This window comes from Coregonus lavaretus, assembly GCF_964263955.1.
Source record: "Coregonus lavaretus genome assembly, chromosome: 33".
NCBI lineage: Eukaryota > Metazoa > Chordata > Actinopteri > Salmoniformes > Salmonidae > Coregonus > Coregonus lavaretus.
This window is the reverse complement of record NC_140020.1, coordinates 10,331,114-10,356,061: the sequence shown is the minus strand read 5'-3', so window position 1 is coordinate 10,356,061 and position 24,948 is coordinate 10,331,114. Positions and strand designations below refer to the sequence as shown.

The 24,948-nt window shown below is 41.2% G+C and overlaps 1 protein-coding gene across 1 annotated transcript in view; it reads left to right on the top strand.

Moving 5' to 3' along the window:
- Positions 1–3,277: 3,277 nt before the first annotated feature.
- The window catches only part of LOC311108321 (gamma-aminobutyric acid receptor subunit rho-1-like), a gene marked incomplete at its 5' end in the record, with an annotated part of 30,414 nt that continues 8,743 nt past the window's right edge, over positions 3,278–24,948 (top strand). The window contains 6 exons of the mRNA XM_084150949.1: positions 3,278–3,381; positions 11,385–11,435; positions 12,057–12,163; positions 17,114–17,181; positions 17,700–17,923; positions 23,998–24,080. Coding sequence (XP_084007075.1) covers positions 3,278–3,381; positions 11,385–11,435; positions 12,057–12,163; positions 17,114–17,181; positions 17,700–17,923; positions 23,998–24,080 — 637 coding nt within the window. The remainder of the gene's footprint in view (positions 3,382–11,384; positions 11,436–12,056; positions 12,164–17,113; positions 17,182–17,699; positions 17,924–23,997; positions 24,081–24,948) is intronic.

Here is a 24,948-nt window from a genome sequence, read left to right as displayed (position 1 = left end):
GCCAATTGTGCGCCGCCCCATGGGTCTCCCGGTTGCGGCCGGCTACGACAGAGCCTGGATTCGAACCAGCCTTAGACCACTGCGCCACTCGGGAGTTGAGTGCTGTAGTATACTGATACTCCTCCATCAGGAGTACTGGATTATACTGATACTCCTCCATCATCAGATCATCAAATCAAATGTATTTAAAAAGCCCTTTTTACATCAGGAGATGTCACAAAGTGCTTATACATAAACCCAGTCTAAAACCCCAAACAGCAAGCAATGCAGATGTAGACTCATGGCTTTCCCTAAGAATATCAGTGGAACAAGTAGTTGAAGACACTATATATACATTTTCTGATGAGCTTTTATTATTTAAAGAACTTATGAAAGAGATTGTTGTGTTTTTTCACTATATAATCATGGCATGGGGTTGTTCAATGACAGACATGTATTTGTTTAAAATCTATCACTTGATGGTTTCATTTGAGAGAGACAAATAATAATGCAAAACGCTATATATATCCGCCTCACTCTCAGAGAAATAGGCTTTACACAGTCAAAAATGTACTTTTTTTAATAAAGAACTGTACAAATGGTACATTTGTGACATCAATATTTAACAAAATATTATAAAAAAATTTATCAATACAGTAATATGAGATCTGTACGTAAAACATTTACATTTGACATTTTAATAATTTAGCGGATGCTCTTATCCAGATCGACTTACAGTTTGTGCATTGATCTTAAGATAGCTAGGTGAGACAACCAACTATCACAGTCAAATATACAGTATATGAACATTCCATTCCAGCTAAAGAATTGATATACACTGAGTGTACAAAACATTAGGAACACCTGCTCTTTCCATGACAGACTGACCAGGTGAATCCAAGTGAAAGCTATGATCCCTTATTGATATCACCTGTTAAATACACTTCAATCAGTGTAGATGAAGGGGAGGAGACAGGTTAAAGATGGATATTTAAGCCTTGAGACAATTGAGACTTGGATTGTGTATGTGTGCTATTCAGAGGGTGAATGGGCAAGACAAAATATTTAAGTGCCTTTGAACGGGGTATGGTAGTAGGTGCAAGGCGCACCGGTTTGTGTCAAGAACTGCAATGCTGCTGGGTTTTTCATGCTCAACAGTTTACTGTGTGCATCAAGAATGGTCCACCACCCAAAGGACATCCAGCCAACTTGGCACAACCGTGGGAAGCATTGGAGTCAACATGGGCCAGCATCCCTGTGGAACGCTTTCGACACCTTGTAGAGTCCATGCCCAGATGAATTGAGGCTGTTCTGAGGGCAAAAGGGTGTGCAACTCTATATTAGAAAGTGTTCCTAACGTTTTGTACACTCAGTGTACTGAGAACAGTAATGTTACGCACACATAAAGGTACCCATAAGCAATAATTTCTAGTGAATTAACACAAATGTGAAAAATTTGTCGATATAGCGTTTTGGAAATAAACTCTTCAGGAAGTTTTCCTTTCATGTCTGAAGGAGAAGGAACTTTATTGATTGTTGGAGGGTTTGTTTAAGCTCATCAGCACTACTTTTTGATCAGTTTATCACCAAGAAGGGACAAGTATAAATGGATCAGTAAAGAGAATTACAACACAGTTACATTGCACACAAACACTATGATTGCTGCTTGACTAACCAGCTGTCTCTCACAGGGACCTTCACTGTCATCCTTTGTCACACATTCAATGTATTCTTCTATGTCCTTCACCTAAACATGATATATCATTAATAATTGGTTGTTCGCAGGCGAGAATACAATCACGAAAGGCTAGCCCTCGTGGGAAGCAGTTGAGGGTAAATCCCCTAGCCTGAAGCAGAAGCACAACTGACAACAACATAAAGCCAGCCAAGCCCCATGGCCCCCACAGACACACAGGCCACCCAAACATAGCCAACAGATTAACCAGAACACGCTACTAAAATGAGCTCAAATGATAGAATGAGCATAGGAGCAGTAGGGAAAAAATTGTAGTTTGTCAAGCCATCGCTAGTGTTGTCAGGTCTTACAAAACATCTAAGTTGGTCTTAGATCAAGAATAAACAGGAACGTTGTCCAGAGGCAAACTGGTAGCTGGAAGGTCGCTGGTTAAAGTCCCGGGCTGGGCAATGAAAATGGCCAAAATACTAATTTCCTTTGTGAGATGGACAATAACTTTCTCTTCTCTTTTCTTCTCTTCTCCTGTCTTCTATTAAAGTCAACAGAGGCATGGCATTGTGCTTCTCTCACTACTGGAAATAGCTTTTGGATTTACTTAAAAAGCATCAGGAATTATTGTGGAGACAGTTATCCCAAAATAAACTGCATGTCTTGTTAAAAGTCCAGTCCAGCATCTGTAGTCACAGTACCAGACAGTGGTTCAGGTTGGAATCCTCAGCAGTAAGGCCACTGATCTAACAACACTAATGGCTATTACATCCATTACAGTGAGATGAACATGGCTTCAATAAAAGGGGATTTTGTTTGTGCTGATGTTTCATACAGCAGCATACAGCTCTGTTTAGCCTTGTGAAAACTCTCTCCCCGATGTGGGCTGCTAATGTAGCCTACCCATATCTTACAAAATGTAGTAATTGTAATGTTTAAACGCCTACATGATAATGCAGTACATTACTATAGGGACTATAGGCTGCTGTCAATATGGTATTATGAAGACAATGAGTGGACATTGTTGTGAAAACAATTAATAGTGAATAGCCATTGTTTAAACAGAAAGATTGTCATAGTATATTTCATGACTTTTGATAGAGTGCATGTTCCTTAGCCACGTGTCAGGTGTTCTGAGGCAGTCCAGCCCACATGATCATTTGCAATAATTCCCGCCCTATAGCCTAACAATATCATATCATGTGCTCAATTACGTAAATATCTTTAGGCTAGGGAGTAGGGACAGGAATCTCATTTCTGAGAACTGCCTTGTAGCTGCCCTCACCTTTTAACCTGTGCGAACGGGATCCGCTCTTGACAGACGGAAAACGGGACGTAGGCTATATGCTCACATATACGGATTGGGAGCAAATCCGAGCCATCTGACGTGGAAGGATTTATAGGTTTAGGCGAAATTGCTTTCCGACAGTGAGATGAAATACCGTGGTATGTTTCAGTGTGTATATGTGTCTATCGTTTTTCAAATGGTTTTGGTGCGAACGGTAGCCTACAGGGATCATGCCTGACGCACGTAAAAAGTTTTCACTGTAGCCTTTATTTTCTGAAACTGGACTTTTGGACAACTGGGTCCAGAACGCTGTCAGTGTGGAAATTATGCGCACGGATGTCCTACTGCTGCTACTTGCCTGGATGGTCGGTGCTTCTGGGAGATCAATTGGTCGGAGTAGACACGTGCGTCAGACCTACAGCCAAATCAGGTAGCCTACAATATTTAGGCTTCAAATGATTGATGAGTGCTGAGATGTGAGTGTAATTATCATAATGTCAATCCCAACAGGCTGCACTTGATGTACAGTGTAAGGTGTGCATTGATATGCATAGGATCTATAAGATAATGAATTCTGAGAAACATGCTCTCTCTTCTTGTGAAAGTTTTAACTGTGTCAACCTGTGCTGTGGGTAGGCCTATTATTGGCGGGTATAGGCTAAACGACAGTCGACAAAAAGCGCGGGAGGACTGTAATCCATTTATGTGCTACCAGTTACACTCAAGATGACAATCACTTGCACTGCACTGTTGGAACAGCATGCCCTTTATATTTGATTAAAGGTAACTGTCCAGTGTTTCCAGATTTCTATTAAATATAACCTATAATTAATTACAATAGTGAAATATTTTTTTTTTGTTGTTGTTGTAATGAAGTATGGGGCGGCAGGTAGCTTAGTGGTTAAGAGCGTTGTGCCAGTAACCGAATGGTCGCTGGTTCTAATCCCCGAGCAAGGCATTTAACCCTAATTGCTCCTGTAAATCGCTCTGGATGAGAGCGTCTGCTAAATGACTAAAATGTATGTTAAAAAGCAGATTTTCTGTGTTTGAATAGTGTCAGCATACCCCACCAACATAATGTTGTGGGCTTATACCGGTCATTAAACCCCCTAGAGTAGATGTCCATTCCCCCCTCGAAAATCGAATTTTCAAAATTCATCTGTTTAAGATGGAGATATCTGATTTTTGCATGGGCTGTTTCTCAATCCACCACATCCGCCAATGTGACTCTCACGAACACATACGTGTTGGTTGTTTTGCTCTAGGCCCACAAGCCTCACAAAACTTGTCTGAAGGTAGCCCAGTACTAGTAAAAAAAATTAATGGAAGTATATATGGAAATACTTTAGGGGTTAAATATGGGTAAAAAAATGAAATAAATAAATCCTGCACTAAAAGCAGAGGGCCAAATTCAATGTTTCATCAAATATCTTTTATATATGTTTTCTTTTTATACTTACAGGGGTCCTAAAATTCCAAATCAAATAGCTAAATGATCCTTGGTATGACCATCTTAAAACAATTACATATGTTAGCTTAGTAGAAACCCAGCACCCGGCCATTAGACCTTTTAAAAATATTAATGCGAGTAGACCGCTGATTGGCCAGCTCAGCCATTGAGGCAAGATGACATCATTCTCTAAGTGAAAATAGCAGGCATGTTTTAAATGGTCTGTTTGAGATACAAGTTTGAGGTGGGGTTTTTTAAGTGTTTTTTCTCCAATTTATGCTTTGGCCACAAATATGTGGTCCTCTGTAGCTCAATTGGTAGAGCATGGTGCTTGTAACGCCAGGGTAGTGGGTTCTATCCCCGGGACCACCCATACGTAAAAAAATTGATGCACACATGACTGTAAGTCGCTTTCGATAAAAGTGTCTGCTAAATGGCATATTATTATTATTATATGAGTATAAGATGAGTCAATAGCGTTATTTGGGTAACAGAATATTAACTTTTAAAAATGAGATTTTCACCCAAACAGATTTTTTTCTGGAATTCATCCAAAGACTACTCTATAACCATAGATCTACATAACTAGATAAAAAATTACCTGAGTTACCAGATGTTATCATTTTTGCGAGCAATATTTGTACAAAATGTCAGTATTTCACAATTCTGTATTATGCTATGTATTTATATGTGCCAGTCTGTATTGTTTAGGTGGCTTGGATGGAATGGTAATGCCTGATACAGTATAAAGGGTTTTGTTTGGTTGACACAAGGTGACAGTGCGTGGTTAGAAAAATTACTTACTCAGATTACGTAACCTGCACAGGTTATTTAATTTATTGTTATTGTTGTGGCTTTGCTGTCTGGAGGTTATCCGATTGGAAAGCAAAAGAGCAAAAACCCAGTGTAATTAAAAGTGATTTTTAATACATCAGTGATGTCACCTTCTAGATTGGTTGATTTATAGATGAGGAATTAGCTCCATTTGGGCTGCATACATTATGTCATAGTCTATACACTCTTGCAGAATAGCAGTGGCTGCTGCCTCTTCACCATGCTCTGAACCCCTCATGTCACTTCACATCATGTCTGCAATGGTGGGCACTGTCAGGGCAAGCTGGGCACATACAGGAACTTAATGCCCAGGAATATTGAGACAGCGGGTGTTCTAGTTACATCAGTGACCTCCAGGTCCAGTAACTGATGTTGGTCGCAGTACGTTTAGCCATCCCCATGGCTTTTGACCAGTGCTTGTCCAGGCCAATCACATCGCAACACATCCAAGTCCACCTCACATGCTGCAACAAAATACATTCATCATTGGGTCATATTGTACTAAGGGATTGGCCCATCAGCAGAAGGGTGAGGCCAGCATATCCATTTGTGGTTTAACACAGGGTTTCCCAAACTCGGTCCTGAGGCCCCCCCTGGGTGCACGCTTTGTTTTTTGGCCTAGCACTATACAGCTGATTCAAATAATCAAAGGTTGATGATGAGTTGGTTATTTGAATCAGCTGTGTAGTGCTAGGGCAAAAACCAAAACGTGCACTGTGTAGTGCCGGGGGGGGGGGGGGGGGGGGGGGGGGGGGGGGGGGGCCGAGTTTGGGAAACCCTGTGTTAAACCACAAATGGATATGCTGGCCTCACCCTTCTGCTGATGGGCCAATCCTTTAGTACAATATAAGGGCACGGGAACTCTGTTGATCATCATTGAAGACCATAGTATTACCGATTCATTCAGTGCCTGCCTAAAACAATTAAATCATCGATACTGTAAAGTTACTCAAACTCCCAGGGGCATTTGCTGAGAGTGTTGAGATTAAGTTGGTTTTCCTCAGAATTTCTCTTTGTGACACCCAGCAGATTTGTGTACACCTTCCTCCTTTACTTTCCTTTAAAATACCTAGAGAGGATCATATTCCAACATTCATCTTCTCTGACCTTGTGAGAAGAATATGTCATTGATTTACTTGGAACTGTATATGTGTGTGATGATTCCAGTGGATTTGAACAGCATGATTCTGATTTGAACAGCATGATGTTTGCACATCTGTGTCGGCTGGTTTTTAGACCACATTTGGGTAGGTAGGTCACTGATGCTTCTCTCTGCTTGCCATCAGAGTTCTTTCAGAGTAATATCTTTTGCTAGGTGTTACTGCACTGTTGGAGCTAGAAACACAAGGATTTCGCTGCACATGCGATAACATCTGCAAATCTAGGTACACGACCAATAAACGTTAATTTGATTCGATTTGATTTCTACCAACGCTTTGAATTTGTTATTATAGTCTGACAGACGTTTTATTATGGTTGCCAAGATAAAGCTGCTTGGTATGTTTATAATTTTGAGTATATAGGCATAAAGGGCTTACGTTAGTGTATACTGATATCAAACTATATTGTTGAAGTGACTCTACAAATATGATTGTCTTAAATTGGATATTCATTGCAAATCATAGGCGGCAGGTAGCCTAGCGGTTAGAGCGTTGGGCCAGTAACTGAAAGGTTGCTGGTTAGAATCCCCAAACCGACAAGGCTCTGTCGATGTGCCCTTAAGCAAGGCACTTAACCCTAATTGCTCCTGTAAGTCGCTCTGGATAAGAGAGTCTGCTAAATGACTAAAAATGTAAATGGACCAAAACAGTCAAGCTCTGACTTGACGCATTCTAAAGCAATACAAAAATCATCTGTAAACTGAATTTGCTTACTGTCGTTCTAAAACAAATTACATAATAAAAATATTTTTATGAAACTTGTATGTCATGAGAGAATCATATCATAATTCCCAGATTAAGATATATTTATAGAGAAAAAAAGATTATATCAGTGAATCCCTCCCTGCTAAAGCAGTGACTGCTCTAATAGCCTGGTGAATATTCTCCTAAAGAGCTTTTAACCTGCACATATAGAGCTTTTAATCTGCATAGATAGAGCTTTGAACCTGCATATGTAATGGTGCTGAGTAGTCCTAGCAGCTGCCTGGACAAAACTAACACTGAAATATATTTTAATGTTGTTTCCCAAACGGCACCCTATTATTCCCTATATGAGTGGTGTAAATTGCTGTCCGACATCAAAAAAACTATTAGAAAAAACATTGAATTACATCATGATATATTATCATTCATTCCAAGGCAATAACAAACAATTTTTTATTACCCAATTATTACGTTTTCTCCTCAATGTGATATCCAATTGGTAGTTATAGTCTTGTCCCATCGCTGCAACTCCCGTACGGACACGGGAGAGGCGAAGGTCGAGAGCCTCCGAAACACTACCCCGCCAAGCCGCACTGCTCGCTTAACCCGGAAGCCAGCCGCACCAATGTGTCGGAGGAAACACCGTACAGCTGGCCACCGAAGTCGACATAGCCCGGGATCAAACCCGGATCTGTAGAGACGCCTCTAGCACTGCTATGCAGTGCCTTAGACCGCTGCACTACTCGGGAGGCCCCAACAAACACATTGTTAAATTAATAAAGTACAAAGTCATTGTTTATATACATGATTCTATTGAGAGGTGGCTGTCCCACACTCTGACTCCTAAACTTCATGTTTGAAAATAAAGAAATTAATGAATTTGGTCATTTTTGTAACAGTATTATTCAATAGAACATCTTGAGTTGTTCTATTATTACATTACATTATTACAAGCCACACCCCTACAAATATCAGCAAGTGATGGGATTGCACCCCTCTCCAGCATGGCCACATAGTGAGTAGTCTGTCTGCAAACATTTTCAAGAAAATTAGTGAGCAAGTTGTTAAATCTTAATGTATTTTTTAAAGAAGTGTCAAAACTGAACACCACGGGGGACCAGTAAGAAAAAGTATGAAAATGTATGCACTCACTAATGTAAGACGCTCTGGATAAGAGTGTCTGCTAAATGACTAAAATGTAAAAATGTATGGTTTTGCTGGGATCTGTCCAAATGAAAGCTAGCCAGCCAAATACTATCTATAGCGATTCATTAAAGTCCAAACCGAAACGGTCACAAACGAAACAATTGACACCATAGAGATATAAAGAAGTCTCATCTTTGTATCTGTGCCATTATGGTGTCTGTGACAGCAGGCAGTGCCATTGAGGCTATCTCCATTTGAAAGTTCAAGTGACGTGCTCTACCGAGCTACAGAGTACCACCATGTGGGTAGTGGACAAGTGCACACTTCAGGAAAAGGTGTAGAGTATTGAGATGCATAGCAAGCAGGGTCTCCAACCCTCCAAGAGCCCAAACATTGACATATTTTTCGACCAAAAATAGACGTCTATAATGTACTGTACTTTTTTGTATTGTATTGTACGGTACCGTACTGTACCCTACTCTACTGTACTGTACTCTACTTTACTGTACTTTACTGTACTTTACTCTACTTTACTGTACTTTACTGTACTTTACTGTACCCTACTCTACTGTACTGTACTGTACCCTACTCTACTGTACTGTACTCTACTGTACTGTACCCTACTCTACTCTACTGTACTCTACTGTACTGTACTCTACTCTACTGTACTGTACCCTACTCTACTCTACTGTACTCTACTTTACTGTACTTTACTGTACTTTACTGTACTCTACTCTACTGTACTGTACTCTACTCTACTGTACTGAACTCTACTTTACTCAAGTTTCTTACAAATTATATATATATTTTTTATAATATAGATTATATAATTCATGGATTATGTTTTAAATGCTCATAAAAGTGTGGTAAATGTGTACATTTTCCTGTCTCAAAAATATATTGTTCAAAACCAGCTGTTCAGGTACTTACTACTCTGCCCCTCAGTGACTGCCAGCAGCAGCAGCTCCGCCTCCATGGGCGCATAGGCCGTGCGAACATTGCTTGGATTGTTTTGCCAGCTATTCGCTATGAGGGAGAACTGCCCCAATGAAATCACAGGATTTCATAGCATAAATTATAACAGCACAAAGTAAATGGACCGTCCTGGGGCACTCAAATGTGGACTCAGTCAGAACTTCTGGGTCTGCTCTAGTCTCCCTCCCAATGAGTCTCTCGCGCCAGACGGCTTACTTCTACTCTATCAGGTACAGATGGCGCTAAAGCAAAAGCTAATTGTAATTAACTTGTAAGTAAATAATCATAACAGTCATGGGAGCCTGGGACCTGATAAACCAGACAACTACATCCAACAAGAGTCGAAAGACAGAGGGACACACTAGCTAGAACCTTCTCATCGCAGAAGCATGGCCAATTCTATTGTTTCACCCCATGTTGTTCACCAGGTTCTACTGTAGGTGACAGGGCGACATGTTGTGTGGAATAAAACATTATAAAATGAATTAGCCGGCTACAGTAATTTGAGAAACATTAAGAAATAGTTTGGTGGATTTTTTGGTCAAATTAACCAGATATCTACCTTTGGTAGCTTGTTGCTACTTAGCTCCCATGCTAATTTCAAGTCTTTCTGAACTAATACAGTATCTGACTAACTCGAAAAGATGAAGTTATTTCAGAATGAAAGTTAACTTGCTAGAGCATCATGCTTTGTGACATTATGTAGCTAGCTATCCCCAGTTAGATAATGTATTTTCACTTTTTGCATCTGCATGCTTGTTGCGTTCTCCCTGGTGCACTCATTAGTGTGTTCGTGACGTGAGCTGGCTGCTCGTTCTAAATAGTATAATCTAATCTGTTCCAAACAGTGGCAGCATGTGCAGCAGTGGTCATTCGGTTTTTGACATGCGAAAGTGAAATAGGTGTGTTTATGCTGTTGTTCAAATGCACATATCGCTTTATATATCTTCTCAAAGAAACTACCTGTAGTTTGAAAACTTGGCATTACATTTCTGTCATGCTGCTTTGTTGACAACTCCAACCACCTCACGCCCTGGGTATTCAGACAATCAGCGGCCACCACTGCTAACAATGAAAGAAAGTCTTAATCTAGTGGTCTTGGTCTTGAAACCACTTGAGACCTCATAAATTCAGTCTTTTAACTCGTCATGGTCTCAACTCAGTGGGTCTGGGTCTGGATCTTGGGACCAATGTCCTGGTTTAAATCTTGGTCTTGGCTCATGATTTCGGACAAGACCTTAGTCTTTGGTTAAGAAACCATAGGCAACCCAACTTGAAGAAGAAGACAATGCTCTCTGATCATTGGCTGATCGCTCCCAACCCATAAGAATCTCCATCCAGTGGACTACTTTAAAATGATGGAAGCCCTCAATGGCAATATATCCATCTAGAGTCCTCTATATATCTCTATGATTGACACATGACACCGAAACGCCTGTTATTTGCCAGAATAAAGTTAGGAAAAGTGACAATGTATACATCTAGCAACATAATTATTTAGATGCATAAGTAATTCAATCAATCAATAGGTTTCAGATTCATACAATCAACATTGAACATTTTACAGAGAACAATAGAGGTGATATTTCTCTAAATTAAATTTAAAGGTTTGAAAATCTGGTTAAAAATCATGTTTTTACTATTTAGTAAATGTTGTATGCAAATAAAATGTATAAAATGAATCTGATCAATACTGTGCATGGTTCTCCCTTTATTGCAACTCTTTCAGTATGTTTCAATAGTGACAAATTTAGTGCCTGATAAGCAATTTAGGACAATATTTCAAACATGCAATACAAACAAAGTGTGTGAGTAGTAGATATGTCTATCTGACATATGTTGGAAGAGATGTGCGCTAAAAGTTTGGGGAAAATGAAAATAAAACATTGCACCACTTCTGTAGAATCACCCATATAGTGCACTACTTTTGACCAGGGCCTTATCATACTGTACTTCCCACTTTCAAGCAATGCTTAAACAATGCTCTGTTCAGCAATACTACAAACAAGTGGACGAGTGCTGTTCCAAATGGATTCTAGTGTTATTTTTTAAGATGTCTCAATGCACAGGGGACTTGGGAAACTCTTCTGATGAGCTGTTGGAATGGGCTATCATGTTGGAAATAGTCTCCTTTACATCTAATCGTTCTCGTTTTTCTTATAGATTCATACGAGAAGTACCATCGACTGTACAAGGACGTCAAAAAGTTGGCAGGTAAGAATCCTTCATCTAAATACAGTGTTACAGAAAGAGTTTAGTCGAGAGGATCTGATTGAGGGGAACAAAGCAACTATCACCATAGGATTATTTACTTGGTTATTTATTTATTTAAAGCCCTATTCGGAAGGGATAAGATTTAATGGGGAAACTCAGGTAATGTAATTTTGTGAACGAGCACAAATCACCACATTCGTCATTTTAGTTCCGTCCGAATCTGCCATGTCAGTAATTTTTACTTGGCAGGGAGGTTATTATCCCAGCCCTAAAATCCTACTGTTTTTCGGCAAACTCCCAGGTCCTCTGATAATACTTATCCCGTGCGAATCGTCATCCCTGTGTTTTGAGGGATATTACAGAGGTTAACAGGTGCTGCACCCAGTTTCGGTAAGAACATGGGAAAAAATGTATGTCAGTCTGTTTGTGCTATCATGCCAACTTCTCGTCACTCATTGTCATGCTAAACATGTTTGGCTTGACAATGACAGCAGTGGAATTGGCAAGAGCACAAACAAATCTGGGACTAGCCAGTATGCTATAGAGGTTCAGAGACAATGACAAGAAGTGTAATTTTAAACATTGATTGTTTCATTGATCATGTTTCTCCACTCCTCACAGCCCTATACTGAGAAGAAGTCCAGATATGACCAAAACCACCATGACAAAGTCAGAGCAGCTCTTAAGCATAAATGACCACGACTTCACAATGAGGCCTGGCTTTGGAGGTGAGATTTTTTTACGGTGCTTTACTGTGTGACGTACAAATCAGAATCATCATCATCGGCAACATTCTACAGTTCACTGATATTTGCTGACAACTCTTACTTAATCATGACTCATCGTTAAGTGTAAGTCTTGCATCTAAACATTTCAGAAAAATTCTAGCTGTTTTTACTCAAATTAAGATTTGGCCGTTATCAGTTCTTAGAACTCAGGAAATCCATCAAATCCATGTATACTTGTCACATGCTTTGTAAACAACAGGTATAGACTAACAGTGAAATGTTTACTTACGGGCCCTTCCCAAGGACCCCATGGGGAGCAGATACATTAGAAGCGGATGTACACTTATGGGTCGTTCCATCTCAAAAAGCACAAGAAAGAGGATTTCGACAACCACCAACTCAGATTGTTCTGAAATTGTTTCTGTTGTTAGAAACAGATAACATTATTTTGTTGAAATTTAATTTGATGTCTGAGAAATTAAGCTAATTGATTGCACCCAAATTGGCTATTTACATTTATAGGATTCATATAATATTCAATAAATATAGTACCTAACATCCGATTTGGACCACTTTTTTTTTAAACAATGAGTTATAATAATAAATATAATATGCCATTTAGCAGACGCTTTTATCCAAAGCAACTTACAGTCATAGACATGAGGAATCCAAATAAATGGTCAAAAGCCACTCACGGACCCTCCACACCCCACGCCAATCCCACTCCAACAACGAGTATAGAGTATCAGTTCTCTATGTCTGACAAGTAGTATGGAGCTGCAGCTCGGAGTATTGTTTCTTCATCCTATGAAATGTATTCCCAGTGAATTCGTTGATGCTAAAGATACCATTGACTTGCATTGGATTTGTGCCACAAATGCTAAACAGTTAGCATTTTAAACAGTGGCCAGGTAAACAAAACCAAAGCATGGGTTGATGTCATACATTTACATTTACATTTTAGTCATTTAGCAGACGCTCTTATCCAGAGCGACTTACAGTTAGACCATGTCCATTAACTGCTTCCATGGTAAGGAAACCAATATGTCATTTTGTATTTTGTATATATAATACAAGTAGTCCTTGTGCATAGAGTTGTATGGTTTGTTAAACTTTGAAATCAATGGATTTTGTTTTGCATACATTTAAAAATGGAAAACCAGAGTCTCAGCGTTATTCTGTTACCGTGGAATTGGGTTGGGCAACCCTGCCCTAGACCCACTTCAATTTGCATACCGCCCCAACAGATCCACAGATGACACAATCGCCATTGCACTACACACTGCCGTATCCCACCTGGACAAGAGAAATACCTATGTAAGAATGCTGTTCATCGACTACAGCTCAGCCTTCAATACCATAGTGCCCTTCAAGGTCATCATTAAGCTCAGATCCCTGGGTCTGAACCCCTCCCTGTGCAACTGGGTCCTGGACTTCCTGATGGGCGAGTGGTGAAGGTAGGCGACAACACCTCCGCCATGATGATCCTCAACACGGGGGCCCCACAGGGGTGCATGCTCAGCCCCCTCCTGCATGCGTGGCCACGCATGTCTCCAACTCAATCATCAAGTTTGCTGATGACACAACAGTGGTAGGCCTGATTACCAACAATGACTAGACAGCCAACAGGGAGGAGGTGAGAGCCCTGGCGGAGTGGTGCCAGGGGGGGCCTGCCATCCAGGACATCTACAGCACCCTGTTTCAAAGGAAGGCCAAGAAGATCATCATGGACCTCAGTCACCTGAACCACAGACTGTTTACTCGGCTTCTATTACCAGACCAACAGACTGTTGAACAGCTTCTATTACCAGACCAACAGACTGTTGAACAGCTTCTATTACCAGACCATCAGACTGTTGAACAGCTTCTATTACCAGACCATCAGACTGTTGAACAGCTTATATTACCAGACCAACAGACTGTTGAACAGCTTCTATTACCAGACCATCAGACTGTTGAACAGCTTCTATTACCAGACCATCAGACTGTTGAACAGCTTCTATTACCAGGCCATCAGACTGTTGAACAGCTTCTATTACCAGACCATCAGACTGTTGAACAGCTTCTATTACCAGACCATCAGACTGTTGAACAGCTTCTATTACCAGACCATCAGACTGTTGAACAGCTTCTATTACCAGACCAACAGACTGTTGAACAGCTTCTATTACCAGACCAACAGACTGTTGAACAGCTTCTATTACCAGACCAACAGACGGTTGAACAGCTTCTATTACCAGACCAACAGACTGTTGAACAGCTTCTATTACCAGACCATCAGACTGTTGAACAGCTTCTATTACCAGACCATCAGACTGTTGAACAGCTTCTATTACCAGACCAACAGACTGTTGAACAGCTTCTATTACCAGACCATCAGACTGTTGAACAGCTTCTATTACCAGACCATCAGACTGTTGAACAGCTTCTATTACCAGACCATCAGACTGTTGAACAGCTTCTATTACCAGGCCATCAGACTGTTGAACAGCTTCTATTACCAGGCCATCAGACTGTTGAACAGCTTCTATTACCAGACCAACAGACTGTTGAACAGCTTCTATTACCAGACCAACAGACTGTTGAACAGCTTCTATTACCAGGCCATCAGACTGTTGAACAGCTTCTATTACCAGACCAACAGACTGTTGAACAGCTTCTATCACCAGGCCATCAGACTGTTGAACAGCTTCTATTACCAGACCAACAGACTGTTGAACAGCTTCTATTACCAGACCATCAGACTGTTGAACAGCTTCTATTACCAGACCATCAGACTGTTGAACAGCTTCTATTACCAGACCAACAGACTGTTGAACAGCTTCTATTACCAGACCAACAGACTGTTGAACAGCTTCTATTACCAGACCAACAGACTGTTGAACAGCTTCTATTACCAGACCAACAGACTGTTGAACAGCTTCTATTACCAGACCAACAGACTGTTGAACAGCTTCTATTACCAGGCCATCAGACTGTTGAACAGCTTCTATTACCAGACCATCAGACTGTTGAACACCACTAGCCGTCTACCAGGTGATGCACACTTACTCACACAAAACACACACACAAGCTATCACACACGCACCTACACACACACTCACATACACACTCACAGCCAACGCTGCTGTCCCATGTTATAGAGACATTGAACCACTGGTCACTCCCGTGTCACACTATGTATTTAAATACTGTATACCGGACATAGCTTATTCTAATATTTCTACTACTGTACATTTTAGTTACACTGTTTATACACACCTTATATACTGGATTCTTGACATGGCTCACTGTAATATATCTACTGCTATACATATAATTGTTAGTTTAGCTTGTGAGAGAATGCCAAGAGTGTGCAAAGCTGTCATCAAGGCAAAGGGTGGCTCTTTGAAGAATCTCAAATTAAAAGTATATTTTGATTTGTTTTGGTTACTACATGATTCCATATGTGTTATTTCATAGTTTTGATGTCTTCACTATTATTCTACAATGTAGAAAATAGTAAAAATAAAGAAAAACCCTTGAATGAGTAGGTGTCCAACCTTTTGACTGGTACTGTAAGAGATATGAATAAATGTTTTTTTTTGTTAACTCATTGGATACACAAACAAAATGAGTGGTTCCTTTTTAAATCCCCTTAAGGGAGATGAGCTCTTTCAGCTGTCTGCAATATGAAATTTCAACCCAGGGAGGATTATAAAATGCACCCACTAAATATTGGAGAGCCTCCAGATATGTTTGTGTCTGGTACGGCTGAGTTGGTTTTTGGAACACTGTGGCCTAATTTGTTTTGTTTTTTTGCAGGGCACTGGATGAAGGGGACGAAAGGAGCAAAAGCTCATTGTTTTAAATAGAATTGTCTAGATAAAAATGTCCCCTAAATACAGCTACGTAATCCAGACAGTTTTTATTACATTGTTACAACAATGGAGAGATAATCTTAGCAAGCTATTGACCTTTTTGTTTTTGTCTATGTTGATTTGCGTACTATCAGGGACATTTCTAGGATTTGAGAACATTGGGGGCTTAGCCCAAAACCAGAGGGGAACCCTGGTAGGGGGTTCCGGGGGCTTCCTCCCCAAGAATAATAGATTTGGAATTTTAACAGCTAAATGCATCAATATGGTGCACTTTGAGATGAGCATTGAGAGATTAGATCTACTAAGAATTTTGTTTAAAAAAATAAAAATAAAAAAAATAAAAAAATTCACTCATGCCAATTTAACTATCAAAAATGAGCGCAAGGGCCCTGTTCCAAAATATCACCTTTTTTAAATGACCGCGGTTCCACACATGGTGCAGTCTGGGAAGAAATATCCTTTCTATTTCATTTTGTAATATTCCATTATATTCTTACTATAAAATGTAATATGTGTATGTTGACTGTGATAAGGGCATGGGAATATAAGTGTGTATTGTCTGCTAATAGGATGTGTTCGTAAATTCACTCTGGCAATCTACTCTGAGTTCAGAGCATTCTGGTTTGAGAGTGCCAGACTCTGGTTTGAGAGTGCCAGAGTGCAGAATAATGGATGAATTTACAAACTACATGTCGTGCCTGTTGTTATGACAGGTGCCAGTAAACATCAGCTAAAAATGTAATTAAATTGTTGCCAGTAACACAGTTACAATCACTAACCCTCTTGATAACATGAAAAGTCTTACCAGCTCTGCTAGGGCAAGTAAAATGGTCAGAGTGAGCTGTTTTCTGAACTTCTCTGTGTCTGTAAAGTAGCTAGCAAGCTAGCCAATGTTAGCCAGTTAGCTTGGGTGCTTGACTGACGTAAATAAACAAATGAACTATACACCTACCTACCCCAACCATTAACAACTTAAGCTATTTATGGAAACAAGTTACATTACCGTTAACATATCTGAATGGTTTTGTTTACTTATGTATTATGTTTATTGTTTTAATTCAGTTAAGAGTTGAGTTGTGTATCTTTGCAGGACATACTGTTCAAGTTGGAGTTGATGTTCAGGTAGAAAGTCTGGACACAATCTCAGAAGTTGACATGGTAAGTGTTTCTATACTTTCTGTGAGCTGTGATGTTAACCAAAATAAAGCTGTCCTCAATAGATGCATAGATCATCCATGAAAGGATGCCTACTTTAATTTGACGAATTGGAAAGAAGAGGGGAAGACATTTATAGTGTATCCCATTCATTGCGGTTATTAATATGAGATCGCTTTGTTGAAATTCCAGCATTGTTATGCTCTGTGTTTCAGGACTTCACCATGACCCTGTATATTCCAGCATTGTTATGCTCTGTGTTTCAGGACTTCACCATGACCCTGTATATTCCAGCATTGTTATGCTCTGTGTTTCAGGACTTCACCATGACCCTGTATATTCCAGCATTGTTATGCTCTGTGTTTCAGGACTTCACCATGACCCTGTATATTCCAGCATTTTTATGCTCTGTGTTTCAGGACTTCACCATGACCCTGTATATTCCAGCATTGTTATGCTCTGTGTTTCAGGACTTCACCATTACCCTGTATATTCCAGCATTGTTATGCTCTGTGTTTCAGGACTTCACCATGACCCTGTATATTAGGCACTACTGGAAAGACGAGCGCCTCTCTTTCCACAGCACCACCAATAAGAGCATGACCTTTGATGGGCGCCTGGTCAAGAAGATCTGGGTGCCAGACCTGTTCTTTGTCCACTCCAAGAGGTCTTTCACACACGACACCACCACAGATAATGTCATGCTGAGAGTCTACCCTGATGGCAAGGTGCTCTACAGCTTAAGGTAATTCACCTGGTCAGAGTCGAACATTGGTTTTGTTCTTTGCTCCATGGTTGACCACTGGCGCTCAGTTTGAAGCATACTGGTATAATACACTGCTCAAAAAAATAAAGGGAACACTAAAATAACACATCCTAGATCTGAATGAATGAAATAATCTTATTAAATACTTTTTTCTTTACATAGTTGAATGTGCTGACAACAAAATCACACAAAAATTATCAATGGAAATCAAATTTATCAACCCATGGAGGTCTGGATTTGGAGTCACCCTCAAAATTAAAGTGGAAAACCACACTACAGGCTGATCCAACTTTGATGTAATGTCCTTAAAACAAGTCAAAATGAGGCTCAGTAGTGTGTGTGGCCTCCACGTGCCTGTATGACCTCCCTACAACGCCTGGGCATGCTCCTGTTGAGGTGGCGGATGGTCTCCTGAGGGATCTCCTCCCAGACCTGGACTAAAGCATCCGCCAACTCCTGGACAGTCTGTGGTGCAACTTGGCGTTGGTGGATGGAGCGAGACATGATGTCCCAGATGTGCTCAATTGGATTCAGGTCTGGGGAACGGGCGGGCCAGTCCATAGCATCAATGCCTTCCTCTTGCAGGAACTGCTGACACACTCCAGCCACATGAGGTCTAGCATTGTCTTGCATTAGGAGGAACCCAGGGCCAACCGCACCAGCATATGGTCTCACAAGGGGTCTGAGGATCTCATCTCAGTACCTAATGGCAGTCAGGCTACCTCTGGCGAGCACATGGAGGGCTGTGCGGCCCCCCAAAGAAATGCCACCCCACACCATGACTGACCCACTGCCAAACCGGTCATGCTGGAGGATGTTGCAGGCAGCAGAACGTTCTCCACGGCGTCTCCAGACTCTGTCACGTCTGTCACGTGCTCAGTGTGAACCTGCTTTCATCTGTGAAGAGCACAGGGCGCCAGTGGCTAATTTGCCAATCTTGGTGTTCTCTGGCAAATGCCAAACGTCCTGCACGGTGTTGGGCTGTAAGCACAACCCCCACCTGTGGACGTCGGGCCCTCATACCACCCTCATGGAGTCTGTTTCTGACCGTTTGAGCAGACACATGCACATTTGTGGCCTGCTGGAGGTCATTTTGCAGGGCTCTGGCAGTGCTCCTACTGCTCCTCCTTGCACAAAGGCGGAGGTAGCAGTCCTGCTGCTGGGTTGTTGCCCTCCTACGGCCTCCTCCACGTCTTCTGATGTACTGGCCTGTCTCCTGGTAGCGCCTCCATGCTCTGGACACTACGCTGACAGACACAGCAAACCTTCTTGCCACAGCTCGCATTGATGTGCCATCCTGAATGAGCTGCACTACCTGAGCCACTTGTGTGGGTTGTAGACTCCGTCTCATGCTACCACTAGAGTGAAAGCACCGCCAGCATTCAAAAGTGACCAAAACATCAGCCAGGAAGCATAGGAACTGAGAAGTGGTCTGTGGTCACCACCTGCAAAACCAGTCCTTTATTGGGGGTGTCTTGCTAATTGCCTATAATTTCCACCTGTTGTCTATTCCATTTGCACAACAGCATGTGACATTTATTGTCAATCAGTGTTGCTTCCTAAGTGGACAGTTTGATTTCACAGAAGTGTGATTGACTTGGAGTTACATTGTGTTGTTTAAGTGTTCCCTTTATTTTTTTGAGCAGTGTAGAATGGGTTTGGTGAACCACACTTGCACGATGAGTAACCTTGCCTGAGACTGGAAAACTTGTGTTAATAATAATGGATTGGATTTATATAGCGCCTTTCTACCTACTGAGGTACTCAAAGCGCTTTACATAGTCACCTCATCCACCATCAAAGCTAGGCATCAGCAGGCTTAGACAGTTTTGTGGCACACAAAATACCCTTGTGAACTCTAGTGGGTACAGTAGCTTGTTATGTAAAATAAGTCCAGACAAAGCTTACGAATTATGGGTGAAATGAGCTAGCTAGGTCTGATCACTGTTTGGAGTGGAATCAACTGAAGAGAAGCGTGTGCTGTTGTAAACACTAGTCTTTGCCAACTGACTATTTATCCCCAAAGTGATTTCATTACGCAAATCACATAGCTGCCAGCTGAGGCAGGCTGAATTCAACCCTTTCATGCTTTTCTTTTAACCATTAGCAATTCACAAATAAAAAAATGCTGTGATGCTGTTATGGATCAGGGTCCTGGCAAATGTATATCTCCTGACCAAATAGAAGTGCAGCTTCTATTTCATGACAACATCATTGAATGGATGTGATGAGAAACTGTTTGTCAGTAAAGTATAGTAAAGCTGCAGACAGAGAGTGAGTTTGTCATTTTGGTGAGTTATCAGAATGCTGGAGCCAAGAGAGACTTGTAATCCACGGTTGGTCCATTTGAGAGGCTTGGCAACAAGAGCCAGGATCAAGATGTCTGTGTCAGTAGCTCCCTCTGCTGGCAGTCAGAACACACTGCATACAGTCTTATTGCACCTGTGGGCACTGATAGTAAGTAGCGTCATTAACAATTCCATCACTGGTGGTGTCAGCGGTCATGCTAAGAGAATGGTGCAAATAGCCATAAATAGCCATCAAGACAGACTCTGGTCTTGGGACTGTGAACTATGCCCTGGTATACACATAGGCCATCTGTAAATACCAATCTTGAGGTGGATTATACGATTTCTCTGTTCTTCCAGATGTATAGGACTTGTGGAGGGACAGGTTGGTGTGTGTTCTACTGTAGATACAATGCAGGCTCATCAGTAGGGTTAATCTCTCCGGGGGTTGGAACCGGAGATTTATTTTCCAGACAGGAGCAGATTGGGAGGGTAACTTCCTGTTTACTGTATGTGGACCTTCCTCCCAGAGGATCTGTGTAGCGGTGGGTCTCTTCTACACTGTGCTGGATTATCTTTGCTATTTTCATATATTCATCCCTGACCTGGGGGCTCCAAATCTCCTCAAACCCCTGACTCTGCGTGTATCTGTCTGAAATATAATGAAACAATAAGGCCCGAGGGGCTTTGGTATATGGCTAATATACCACGGCTAAGGGCTGTTCTTATGCACGACCCAACGTGGAGTGCCTGGATACAGCCCTTAGCCGTGGTATATTGGCAATATGCCTCAAACCCCCAAGGTGCCTTATTGCTATTATAAACTGGTTACCAACATAATTAGAGCAGTAAAAATACATTTACATTTACATTTACATTTTAGTCATTTAGCAGACGCTCTTATCCAGAGCGACTTACAGTTAGTGCATACATTATTTTATCGTGTTTTGTCATACCCATGGTATATGGTCTGATATACTACAGCTGTCAGCCAATCAGCATTAAGGGCTCGAACCACCCAGTTGATAATATACAACAACACATATTAACCCACATCCCCTACTGATTACTCTTTGCCATTATTGTATTATACTACATTGCTCTGTGCAGTGGCGATTTTAGCATATAAATCTTGCTGGGGCAAACTCCCCCCGAAAAAAATGTATGCATGCCGGCAAAGCCACTACACAGCACAACACTAAACAATACATTAATTGCACTATAACGGTGACCAGTGGTGATTTTAGCATGTAAATCTTGGTGGGGCAAACTCCCCCCAAAATGTTTTGATGCATGCCAGCAAAGCCACTACACAACACAACACAACACTAAACAATACATTAATTGCACTGTAGGCCCCCACAAACTGTTAGGGTCTACATAAAGCTGTCCCAACAGCAGAGCTTTCTTTTCAGCACCATGGAGTGAATCCTTACCACCGCTACACCTGGCTATCAGCGGAGCCTTGTCTGGCAGCAAAACAGTTCATTCAGCCTAATTTACTGCCATTTAAAAAAACATAGCTGATATGGCTGACTTGCTTAAACAAATGTGGTTTCTACTGACAATTGAGATGTACAAACAAACTATGACATAAGGGGACGACGAGCGGATAAGAGGCAATCCGTAATTTCGATTAAGACATTCATGAGCAAGCTAGGACGGACGTAGTCAATATAACTATTTGTTCAGCACTTTTGAAATGTACAGCGACAGAATTCAGAACATGGGCCGTTCTTACAGTATTCTCCCTGTACACCAAGTCAGAACCATAGGATAAATAAAGGGGGCATATAAGCAGACAATGAAAGCTCTTACAATATTCGATGATGACATTTCTCTAAAACAGGCTATAGGCTACATGTGCACCACCAAGTCAGAACAGGAGGCTAAATTATGAGAGAGAAAGGGACCAAATTATTAGGTTGAGGCACATGGGCTACTAACAGCTTACGAAACAACATACACTTAGTATTACTTTCTTAGCTACAGTATACATATCTCCCTGGCATATTACATCATTTATGCAGCAGCATACAATACATTTTTGGACTCACCTTGTTGTGCTGTGCTCACTTGAACAGGAAGGTGGCGCAACTGTAATCGTGGGCAAATTTTGTCATCAAAGTCTGGCATTCTCTGGATTTATGGTGCTTTCAAGACAACTGGGAACTCGAGAAAAATAAACAAGGTTGAATCATGACGTCAGTGATGTTCAGGTCGGAGCTGTAGAAAGAGGCCCGAGTTCCCGACTTGGAATTCCGAGTTGGATGACCATTCAAAACGTATTTTCCCAGTCAGAGCTAGTGTTTTTCAGAGTTCCCAGTTGTCTTGAATTCAGTGAAGTCTGAGATTTCCCAGTTCCGAGTTTCCAGTTGTTTTGAACGTGGCAGAAGTCATGCTGGATTGACAGCATGGCCAATGTATTCAACTTTTTATGGCCAATGGTGTTGAATGTTTATCCTTTTAAGCTTGGAAAAGAGACCCTTAAACCCAGACTTGGACAACACACCACTCCACTGAATAGTAGGCTAGTGATTGCTTTGCAACGCTTGCAGTTAGCCACTGATTCCTTCCAAACCACTCATTGTTGAATTCTCGATTTCAAACGTATGTAATGTTTATGTCCAATGGCCAATGAGCACCAATACGTTTTATCTATCATTTCTCTTCAGAATTTCTCTTCATATAACAAGGATTGAAAAGGATTTGCCAGTAGATTGTCGACTTGATTCATGATGATGACTGCTAGCTTGCTAGCTAAGATTTTGAAAGTATGACGTTGACATGATCAGTCCAATCAAAGCTACGGTAGATATAACTTGATTTGACGTAATTTCATCTGTGGCCAATGACCTTGAGCTTTCTTGGATGGGCACTTCTAATGTAACTCTATGGCAGCACCCAAGGGGCTTGAATTTTCGAGCTCTACCCATAGATTTTGCGGCGACGTAGGGTGACAGAACACTGAGCCAATCACGGCGCAACTAGAGAACATTACCAACCCCTACTCTCCGTATTGGCTACCCCACCACCACAGAAAGCACTGAGCTAGGCTGAAACACCTGCATTTTGGAGCTGCCTTACTCAAGAAAGCAAAAAAGAGACCATGTTTATATGCGGCTTTATTAACTCAATGATTTTTTTTTTATTACATTTTTGCAAACTGATATGTGACAGGTATTAATGCAAAAATAACATGCAGGTGGGGCTAAACATGTGGGGCTCAAAACAGGTGGGGCCGTGAATGACGGGTCGCCACTGGCTCTGTGTATTGCTTGACCAATAGACTACTCAGCTTAGCCTGAGTACCAGTCTGTTTGTGCTATAATGTCAACTCCTTGTTACTCATTGTCATGCCTGCAACGTAGACGCAGGGAGTCAGGAAGCAGGTGCAGATGGTCAGTTTAATAATAACAAACATGGAGAGTTACAAAACAAGAGAAGCATCTGGACATGAAAACTGAACCAATACTGCCTGAAGAGTGATGCTAGGGAGTGCTAGATAAAGGGGCAATAATCAGGGTAGTGATGGAGTCCAGATGTGCCTCATGATGGGTTGCCAGGTGCGTAATGAGGGTTGCCAGGTGTGCGTACTGATGGGTTGCCAGGACCGGTGGTTAGTAGACCGTTGAGCGCCGGAGAGGGGGAGCGGGAGTAGACGTGACAATGTCAAACATTGGCTTGGCAATGACTGCAATGGAGCTGGCAAAAGCACAAACAGATCAGGGTATACTCAACTGTCCGTGTTGTGTTCTCATGCAGGGTGACGGTGACATCCATGTGCAGTATGGACCTGAGTCGCTTCCCTCTGGACACACAGACCTGCTCCCTGGAGATCGAGAGCTGTGAGTCTCCGCTCTAATGATGTCACTTCCCTTTTGACTCTTTCTCTTCTGTCACATTCAAATCGTAATATACAGTGCCTTGCAAAAGTATTCATCCCCCTTGGCGTTTTTCCTATTTTGTTACATTACAACCTGCAATTTAAATGGATTTTTATTTAGATTTCATGTAAAGGACATACACAAAATAGTCCAAATTGGTGAAATGAAATAAATAAAAATACTTGTTTCAAAAAACTCTAAAAAATAAATAACGGAAAAGTGGTGCGTGCATATGTATTCACCCCCTTTGCTATGAAGCCCCTAAATAAGATCTGGTGCAACCAATTACCTTCAGAAGTCACATAATTTGTTAAATAAAGTCCACCTGTGTGCAATCTAAGTGTCACATGATCTGTCACATGATCTCAGTATACAGCTAAAGTCTGAAGTTTACATACTCCTTAGCCAAATACATTTAAACTCAGTTTTTCACAATTCCTGACATTTAATGCTAGTAAAAATTCCCTGTCTTAGGTCAGTTAGGATCACCACTTTATTTTAAGAATGTGAAATGTCAGAATAATAGTAGAGAGAATGATTTATTTAAGCTTTTATTTCTTTCATCACATTCCCAGTGGGTCAGAAGTTTACATACGCTCAATTAGTATTTGGTAGCATTGCCTTTAAATAGTTTATCTTGGGTCAAATGTTTCGGGTAGCCTTCCATAAGCTTCCCACAATAAGTTGGGTGAATCTTGGCCCATTCCTCCTGACAGAGCTGGTGTAACTGAGTCAGGTTTGGAGGCCTCCTTGCTCGCACACGCTTTTTCAGTTCTGCCCACACATTTTCAATAGGATTGAGGTCAGGGCTTTGTGATGGCCACTCCAA